Source organism: Esox lucius, chromosome 11 (genome assembly GCF_011004845.1).
Source record: "Esox lucius isolate fEsoLuc1 chromosome 11, fEsoLuc1.pri, whole genome shotgun sequence".
Lineage (NCBI taxonomy): Eukaryota > Metazoa > Chordata > Actinopteri > Esociformes > Esocidae > Esox > Esox lucius.
Window position 1 is genome coordinate 40570503 of NC_047579.1, and position 9265 is coordinate 40579767.

The following is a 9265-nucleotide window of genomic DNA, read 5'->3' on the forward strand; positions in this document are numbered from 1 at the left end:
TAAAATGGACCAACTTTGTAAAGTATTTCAATCATATTGCCAGAAAAATACAATACATTTGTTTTTGACACACTTTAAGACAGGGGTCTCCAAACTATTCCACGGAGGGCCGAGTGTCTGCAGGTTTTCGCTCTCTCCTTGTATTAGATTGACTAATTAGGTTACTAATTGGTTCGTTTCTACCCTCACCTGGTTTCTTAGGTGTGAACTGGGAACCAATTTATAGGAAAAACCAAAAACCAGCAGACACATGGCCCTCTGTGGAATGGTTTGGAGACCCCTGCTTTAAGACCTCCAGTGGGAGAAGGGGCATGGTTCTTGGCCCATCATAAGTTATGTAACTATTCAGAGAGCTTGCCATGGTCGAGGGCTAGCTAATATTATACTGCTGATTATACAGTCCTGGGAAAGAAGTGTACATTAATACAGGCCAGGGCAATGTTTTCCAAACCCAGGGTATCGATCCCATGTGTTTTCCTGATATAAAAATGGGGGGGAAAATAATCCTTCACATAAAGAACAGCTTTAGCGGTAAAATAGGTTGTATTAAATGATAGTTTCTGTTTTCTTCCTACAAATATGTCACTTTTTTGAAGCTAGAGGATTTTATGACCCCATTCCTGAGAAGACTCACAGGAAAAAGTGTGTTTCCTTCAGAACACCTTAGAACAAAGTGTCTTGGCAGTAAATCGGGGAGATAGTTCTGCTCACATGATCATGCTAGGCCTGATCTACCATGATCTTGAACTTTCTACATATTTAAGTTTGTTACAAAATCAGTATTAAATAATTAGATGGACTGTCACAGATGCAATTAAGACAAACAAATGTAGTAGAGTACATAATCGTATACATGGTGGGTTCACTCAATTTATATATATCATTGGGGTCACAGGCTAAAAACGTTTAAGGGACCCCTGAGCTAGGATGAGTTTGAAATTGATAAGTATGCAAAAGAAAAAGGCAGGAGCTATGGGAGGGCTTGAAAGTGAAAGGAATCTATTACTAGGATGTCAAGGAGGGCTTGAAACTGGGCCATTGACAATTGCTATTTATAGCTTTGGCTGTATCTTGCTCTCTTCACCAAATACCTTTGACTCCCTGTTTCGTTCACATTTTTGATGGTTTGATTTATGATCATCCATGTAATGATTAAGTGTTAATGACATAACAATCTCAACATAATGTATTTTTTGTATTATCTTTATTGGTCTTGCCTGTCAACTGTCTTCTCATTCATGAAAATACTTGTAACAAAGTACACAATGATTCACTCTCGATAAAAATAGAAATAAATAATGATTGATCATTTTAAAGCGTAAAACATTACATCAACAGCAAAAAATGCTGAACATAGTTTTACAATATCTTGCACTAGAGGGCGGCAGTATGCCATACGATGACATTCAGTTTCTAAAGCTGAGGAATTGATTCCGAGTTCAGGGGTCATCAAAACGGAAGCACATGATAGAGAATTTTGCACGAAGCATGCGCCCTACTGCTAACCGATAAAACATCTGCAGTCTTGAAGCGTTGCCTGGAACCCGAGTAGTTTTGCTACACACATACCTTCTAACTTTGTAGAGTTCGGCAGCCGCACCTTCACTTTGCACCCCGTCGCAACCACCTCACGTGGAAAACAGTGGTCGCATGAGGCATGTTGTTGTCGAATATAATATAATATACATTTAGGATATCTGTTAGTGTAGCGAATCTTGGTATATGCTAGCTGTACGCTGAGAACATATACTAGGTTTCGTATGTACAGGCTGGATTTTAAACATGGACAAAGTCGTTTTAGGGTCTAAAAAGGGGAGAGAGGCGATGAAAAGAACATCTCAATCCATGATCGACTACGAGAAAGAAGTGTTAGAAAGGCAAAAAAACACCCAGGAAGTTACTGTTTTGGGCGAGGAAGATGCCTCTGTAAAACTGCTTGAAGATCTTGTTTTTGGTGCCGAAGATGAGCTTCTGGAAAGGCTCGTGCAGGTAATCAGTCATTCTTCACAAAGAAAAAAAAAAATATTTTTTTTTCATGGATTAGCTGGCTGCATTGTTGTGGCATAATCTATGTTTAATAAACAAAGCGTTTCAGAGTAATCTTAAATCAACACATTTTTGGAACAGGAGAGCGATGATAGAGGTGCCACGCTTCTGGACGACGATTCCAGCGAATCAGATGTGGAGAATGAAGCGCGGCTGCAGGTTCGGCCAACCAAGAGAGCAGTCTGGGAGGATGAAGATGACGAGCTTGAAGAAGAGTTAGTACCTAGGACAACAAGGGTTTCCCGTTGTGTGTGTTTTAAGCGTTGGTGGCATGTCTCAACCTGAGTGTAACTACATCTAGTGGCCACTTTATTAGGTACACACCTATCTAGTATGGTGTGGGACCCCCTTCACCTGTTTGAGGTGTTGAAAACATTTCACAGGGATGTTGGCCCATCCTGACACAATAGCATCACAGTTCCTGTGGACTGAAAAGTGGTACATTCTTGCTGTGAATTGCCCAACCCATCTTTTTCCAAAGATGCTCTTTTGGATTGATGTGATGCGGGATTGCGCAGGCCGCTTGACTAAACTGGGTTGTGGCAACAAAGCATTCTTTTCTCCATAAGTGAATTGTATAGGTTTGACGATCACTTGGCCCCTCTTGTTTTCAGCTGATAGGACTGGAACCCTGGGTGATAGTCTTCTGCAATAGCCCGTGGGTGATAAGGACGGAAGAGTTTTTTGCCCATTTGTGTTTCGCCTGCCAGCTAGAACAATTCCTGCCATTTTCCGTCAGCCTCTTTCTTTTACTAACTGTTTTGGCTGAACGGTTTTTGTTTGTCAGACCATTTCTGGTACGTCCTAGACAGTGTTGTGTGTGAAATATTCCCTGGAGGGCAGCATGTTCTGAGACGATGGCGTCAACCATGGCCCTGAGACACTGTCTGTACACAGTCTCAGGGGCGATGCGTAGTTGTGAGTGGTTCACTTTACCTAATAAACTGGCTACTCGGTGTACATTAGTGGTTATACATTAGCAGTGTACATTAGTGGTTGTCTGTAGTCATGGCTTAGTCCAACATGAAGAATTGATGTTAATTAAAAGACCTTGGTGCTTCCCCTACCTGACTTCTGGCAATGCTCAAGCCCACATCCCTACTTGGGCTTTTTGTTCTGCTGCCTGTGGTCTCCTGGCCATCCCACTCCTACAGGAAGGCAACTCCTGCTCTGACTCGGCCCGGCCAAAACGCTGCTCTGACTCAGCCCGGCCAATTACAATACGAACAGAGTAACAATGTATGACAGATTGATACAACATATAATAGTCAGTCAGAGCAAAGGACAGAAAGGAAGTTTAATATTCAGAGGTAGTTCAGTGAGAACATGTTTCATTAATGTCTCTGATTTCCCCTCCTGTTTGCAAGAGTGGACATGACACACAGGTTTCGAAGAGACCTGACCAAAAGCGACGCGGAGGCTAAGATGACCAAGCAGAAGTTGCAGCGGAGGATGAAAGAACAGTACGTGGGTGTTACCAACACAGTTGTGCAGTAAATACGCCTTGGATGTGGCAGTTGAAACTTACACTTTTTAAATATACTTTTGAAAGGTTCCAGAAAGCAATGGGTGGAACACCGTCCTGGGCAGAGAAAAAAACACAAAAAAAGAATAAGAAAAAAGGTAAACTTGTGGTAGTGTATATTTTCCTGATCTGTGTAATTGTTAGGAAGGATAACCACAGCAGATTTCTGCTGTATACTATTTATATATTCACTTTTGTGTCTTTACAATCAACAAATAATAAAGAAGACAGTGATGATGAAGACGAAGACGGGGATGACCTGATGACAAAGACTGGCAACTTCGTAGGCTCATCTGACAGTCTTCCCAAAGGAATCATACGTGTGAGTTTTGCTCACCCATCATTTGACCACTTCTACAGACTAGGGTGGTGGGGGGCGGGGTCTCCCAGATGACAACACAGCGCTAGTGTCAATTGACGAGAGAACATCACGTTTATGATGATAATCTTTTCCTTTAAAGATGAAAAAGTGCCTACACGCCAACAATGACCGGCCTTCTGAGGACAGGCTGACCACAGTTCAGTTTCACCCCTCCGCCCAGGTCGTTATGGCTGCTGGCCTCGACCAGTCCATCTCTCTGTTCCAGGTATTACTTCTTTTCATTTGCCTTTTTGTCAGTTTTATTTTATATTTATCCTGATCAGACAGGTCTTACCATCCTTAAAATAAGGTCAATTTCTCTTAACAAGCTAAAGTTGTATTTGATAATACCACTAGGTTTTAGAGAAAATGCCTTGAATATCAAGTAATTTGTCTAGTTCCATTGGCAGATTATTTCACTTATTTCAAGCAAATATCTCCTCAAGTATACAGTGGATATGAAAAAGTCTACACACCCCTGTTAAAATGCCAGGTTCTTGTGATGTAAAAGAGTGAGACAAAGAAATCAAGTCAGAACTTTTTCCACCTTTAATCTAACCTATAATGTGAACAAGTCAATTGAAAAACAAACTGAAATCTTTGAGGTGGAATAAAAAATAGAAAACCCACAATAACCTGGTTGCATAACTGTGCACACCCTTAAACTAATACTTTGTTTGAATCACCTTTTGATTTGATTACCGCGCTCAGTCTTTTTGACCACTCTTTGCAAAAGCGCAAAAGGATATCTCCTGTGCACAGCCCTCTTCAGATCACCCCACAGATGTTCAGTTGGATTCAGGTCTGGGCTCTGGCTGGGCCATTCCAAAATGTTAATCTTCTTCTGGTGAATCAATGCTTTTGTGGATTTGGATGTGTGCTTTGGGTTGTTGTTGTGTTGAACGGACTCCTGAAGGTTTTGTGCCAAAATTGCCTAGTATTTGGAACTGTTCATAATTCCCTCCACCCTGACTAAGGCCCCGGTTCCACCTGAAGAAAAACAGCCCCAAAGCATGAGGCTGCCACCACCATGCCTCACTGTGGGTATGGTGTTCTTTGGGTGATGTGCAGTGTTGTTTTTGCGCCAAACATCATTGGAATTATGGCCAAAAAATGTAACCTTGGTTTCATCAGACCATAACTCATTTCCCCACATGCTTTTGGGAGACTTGATGTTTGTTTTTGCAAGCCGGGCTTGGATGTTTTTCTTTGTAAGTAAAGGCTTCCGTCTTGCCGCCCTACCCCATAGCCTGTTCATGTGAAGAATACGGGCGATTGTTATCATGTAGCATACAGCCAGTACTTGCCAGAAATTCCTGCCTTTCCTTTAATGTTGCTGTAGGCCTCTTGGAAGCCTCCCTGACCAGTTTTCTTCTAGTTTTTTCATCAATTTCGGAGGCATGTCCAGTTCTTGGTAATGTCTCTTGTGCCATATTTTCTCCACTTGATGATGACTGTCTTCACTGTGTTCCATGGTATATCTAATGCTTTGGAAATTATTTTGTACCCTTCTACTGACTGATATCTTTCAACAATGAGATCCCTCTGATGCTTTGGAAGCTCTCTGCGGACCATGGCTTTTGCTCTGAGATGCAACTAAGAAAATGTCAGGACAATTCCTACAAGAACAGCTGAACTTTATTTGTGATTAATCAGAGTCACTTTAAATTATGGCAGGTGTGTAATGACTTCTATTTATACACAAGCATACCCCCCCCCCCCGCCCCCTTGTTGCTTTGTTAGCTACCGTTTGTCTCATTGCTCCATCTGTAGTTGTTTGTTATGTATGTATTGTAAAGCGTCTTCGGGTCTTTGAAAAGCGCTATATACATTTAATTATTATTTAATGAGTTTGAATGTGATTGGTTAATACTGAACACAGCCACATCCCCAGTTATAAGAGGGTGTGCACACTTATGCAACCAGGTTATTGTAAGGTTTTTATTTTTCATTTTTCCCCCTCAAATATTTCAGTTTGTACAGGGTCACATTAAAAGTGGAAAAGGTTCTGATGTGATTTATCTTTGTCTCATTCTTTCATAAAAACCTGACTTTTTAACAGGGGTGTGTAGACTTTATATCCACTGTAGTTAGACATTATTTGCAGTGTGTGACTATCTTGTAATGCCTGGAACTATATTTAAGGTTATATGCACTATACTAAGGCCTGGACTTCAGCTGAAAGCACTTGTTAGATATTGTGGCTTTTAAAGGCAGTTTTGGCTAACATTACCGTTCACAATAAATGCTGCTGAAATGTTAGCTCAATTGAAAATGAATCTTTAAATTCCCAAATGTATATAACATGCTTTTCGGTTGAATCCAGGCCATATTTTTTTTTTATGATTAAGCTACTTTATTTTGGTTTTACATATTTTGAACCACGTCAATTTTCACCTATGAGGAGGCGGGACAGGTTGTTGGGTCAAAAAGTTTGTATATAAAATGATTAATGAATTAAGAATAAATTATTCTTTAGTCTTCTGAGGCATTCCTATTACGAACCAGGGCCAGTTGGTTTTCCTCGTCAAAACACATTGTACACTATGCTAGAACAATACAAACTATTAACAGACATCCTTAGGGATGCTTTATTGTGGAGTTTTACAGTTGGGGATGCCACACACAAGCCTGTATTCATTTTAATATGATCACCTTTCACTTCACCCCAAACCTCCTCTCCAGGTTGATGGGAAGACCAACCCTAAGATCCAGAGCATCCTCCTGGAGAAGTTCCCGGTGCACAAGGCTCAGTTCAGTGTGGGTGGAGAGCAGGTGGTAGCCACCAGTTTCAGGAACAAGCTATTCTACATCTATGACATGATGGAGGGGAAAGTCATCCCCATCAACACTGTCAGAGGTCAGGACGGGTTTTGAAGTTGTATTCGTCAACATATAGCGTGTTTTCACCAGCGTATCCAAATGCCTAAACAACAAGATGCTTAAGTAAAGACACTAATTACTGAATTATGAGAAGGCTATGTGGAATTAATGGAAACCCAAAGCCTTGTTAGGGGGTTATTCTGCCTGTTGTTAGGGGGTTATTCTGCCTCTTGTTAGGGGGTTATTCTGCCTCTTGTTAGGGGGTTATTCTGCCTCTTGTTAGGGGGTTATTCTGCCTCTTGTTAGGGGGTTATTCTGCCTCTTGTTAGGGGGTTATTCTGCCTCTTGTTAGGGGGTTATTCTGCCTCTTGTTAGGGGGTTATTCTGCCTCTTGTTAGGTAGTGACTATCAGGCAACAGAGAAGGTTGTTGTTCTGTGATCAGTGTAAAGATGAACTCTGCATCCTCTCAGACAGACTTATGTAATTGATGGCGTGGTTAAGGGGTGAGTGGCTGAACAGTAATAACTGTTGATCCCCCAGGTCTGAACGAACAGAGGGTGAAGGAGTTTGAAGTCTCCCCAGACGGACAATCCCTGCTTCTAACTGGCTCCTCTGGATACCTCCACGTGATGACCATGAAGGTCGGTGATTGTAGACGGCTGGTATACCGAGCATGTCCCCATAAAATCTGAACATAACAGTACATTTTGGATCAGTTCCCCCGTGGTCGAGCACTATAAGCTGCTTCACCCGGAACCCTAACTAAACGATGTCAAGCGTGGGTTTGAATCCCTGCGACTGCTGTTTTACAACCCCTCTCTCCCTGCCCTTCTCCAGAATCCTGTCTCACAACAGTGCCACTGCATAAATGGGTGCTTTTTCCTGATGTTTTATTTCAGACAAAAGAGGTGGTGAAAAGCATGAAGATCAATGGCAACATAACGGGAGTGGCTTGCTCCCACGACGGCAGCAGAGTCTTCACCAACTCTGGTGGGTTTCAGAGACGCCCTGATATTCCTGACGTGCTAAAAGCTTCTGATGGTCTGAGCTGAAGCTACATGGTACCTGTTTGGATTTAAACTGTTTGTTTTTCAGAGGAGGGAGAGGTATACGTTTGGGACGTGAGGAGCAGTAAATGTCTGAACCGATTCATGGATGACGGTTGTGTTAGTGGAACCTCAATTGCCACTTCCCATAACGGACAGTATCTGGCCTGTGGGTGAGTGGGTCGGGCTTTTGTCAGCTTCAAGTGGCACACCTGTAAGTTGTGAAGTTTTGTGGTGTAATCCTTTTGTCTTCGTGAGGGAACTCAGACGCTGATATGATTCCAAGAACTTGCGATCGTCTGAGTTTGTTTTGTTTTCTCTCAGACTGATCGTATGATTGGAATGTTCATGTGTTGTAGTAAATGTCTTGATGTGTGTTGTTTAAAGCTCTGCCACAAATACTATCTACTTTGTTTTCTCGTAAAGACAAGATGTACCTATTAAATGCTCAGCGGTGTATAAAAATTCTACCATGTCAGTGTCCTCGGGTCATAAACGTTCTACCGTGTCTGTGTCCTCAGGTCTGCGGCAGGTGTGGTGAACGTGTACTCCCAGGAAGAGTGTACGAGGCAGACCAACCCCAAGCCCCTGAAGGCCATCATGAACCTGGTGACCTCAGCCACCTCCCTCCGCTTCAACCCCACGTCTGAGATCCTGGCGATCGCCTCTCGGTCCAGCGATGAGGCTGCCCGAATGGTCAGTCTCACTCAGCATATTTAGCCTTAAATAGCACCACATTTACTATACATGTGGGTCATAAATAATATTTAATTGCAGCACAACTTGCATATTAAAAACATTTGAATGGATTAATACAAAGCTATATTTGTCTCATCAATCTCATGATTGTTCCCTTGTCGTTTCAGGTCCACATTCCCAGTTTCACTGTGTTCTCCAACTTCCCCATGTTCCAGAGAAAAACCATATACCGGGCCCAGTGTCTGGACTTCTCCCCGAACAGTGGCTTCTTCTCCCTTGCTAACAACAAGGGCCACGCCCCCCTCTTCAGGTGGGTGCTTTAAGCCCTCACCATCAGATTTCTCTGATAAAACATTGTGACAATGATTTCGAATTTAGAAAATGTGTAACTAAGGTTGGGATTTTATGTATCATAACTCAATGCTTGTGTTTACTACATTTGACAGGTTGTTGCATTACAAAGATTTTTGAAGAGGAATGTCACTGACTGGAAATACATTAGGATCATCAAAGCGCCAAATGACTGTCATCTTCGGTAATACTTTTTAGTGTTTAAAGAAGTTCCAGTAAGGAGTCGGTTATGGTTATTACATCAATGAAAGCATCACTGCAAGAAAACATGTTTTTATTTTATTTTCTACATACATGTTTCAATTTAACTGATTGTTTGCTTTTGTGAAAATGTACTTAAACATATGCTTTTCAGAATGCACATTGAAAGTGTTTGTACAATGGATAAAATACAATTAATTTCACTGTGTCTT

At 41.8% G+C, this 9265-nt stretch overlaps 1 protein-coding gene across 2 annotated transcripts; it reads left to right on the forward strand.

The window, feature by feature from the left end:
• The first annotated feature begins 1535 nt into the window (after window positions 1-1535).
• utp18 (UTP18 small subunit processome component) lies at window positions 1536-9256 on the forward strand. 2 transcript variants are annotated; one of them, XM_010874703.4, is made up of 13 exons: window positions 1536-1989; window positions 2128-2261; window positions 3414-3509; window positions 3599-3669; window positions 3796-3893; window positions 4033-4158; window positions 6618-6792; window positions 7297-7397; window positions 7656-7746; window positions 7852-7975; window positions 8324-8498; window positions 8669-8811; window positions 8948-9256. In XM_010874703.4, exons 1-13 carry the CDS (start codon window positions 1783-1785, stop codon window positions 8970-8972), a joined length of 1566 nt encoding a protein of 521 aa, XP_010873005.1. In that variant the 5' UTR covers window positions 1536-1782; the 3' UTR covers window positions 8973-9256. The 2 variants fall into 2 exon arrangements, with proteins under 2 accessions (XP_010873005.1, XP_010873006.1); XM_010874704.4 differs by having other exon boundaries at window positions 1783-1989; window positions 3799-3893.
• Window positions 9257-9265: the final 9 nt, after the last annotated feature.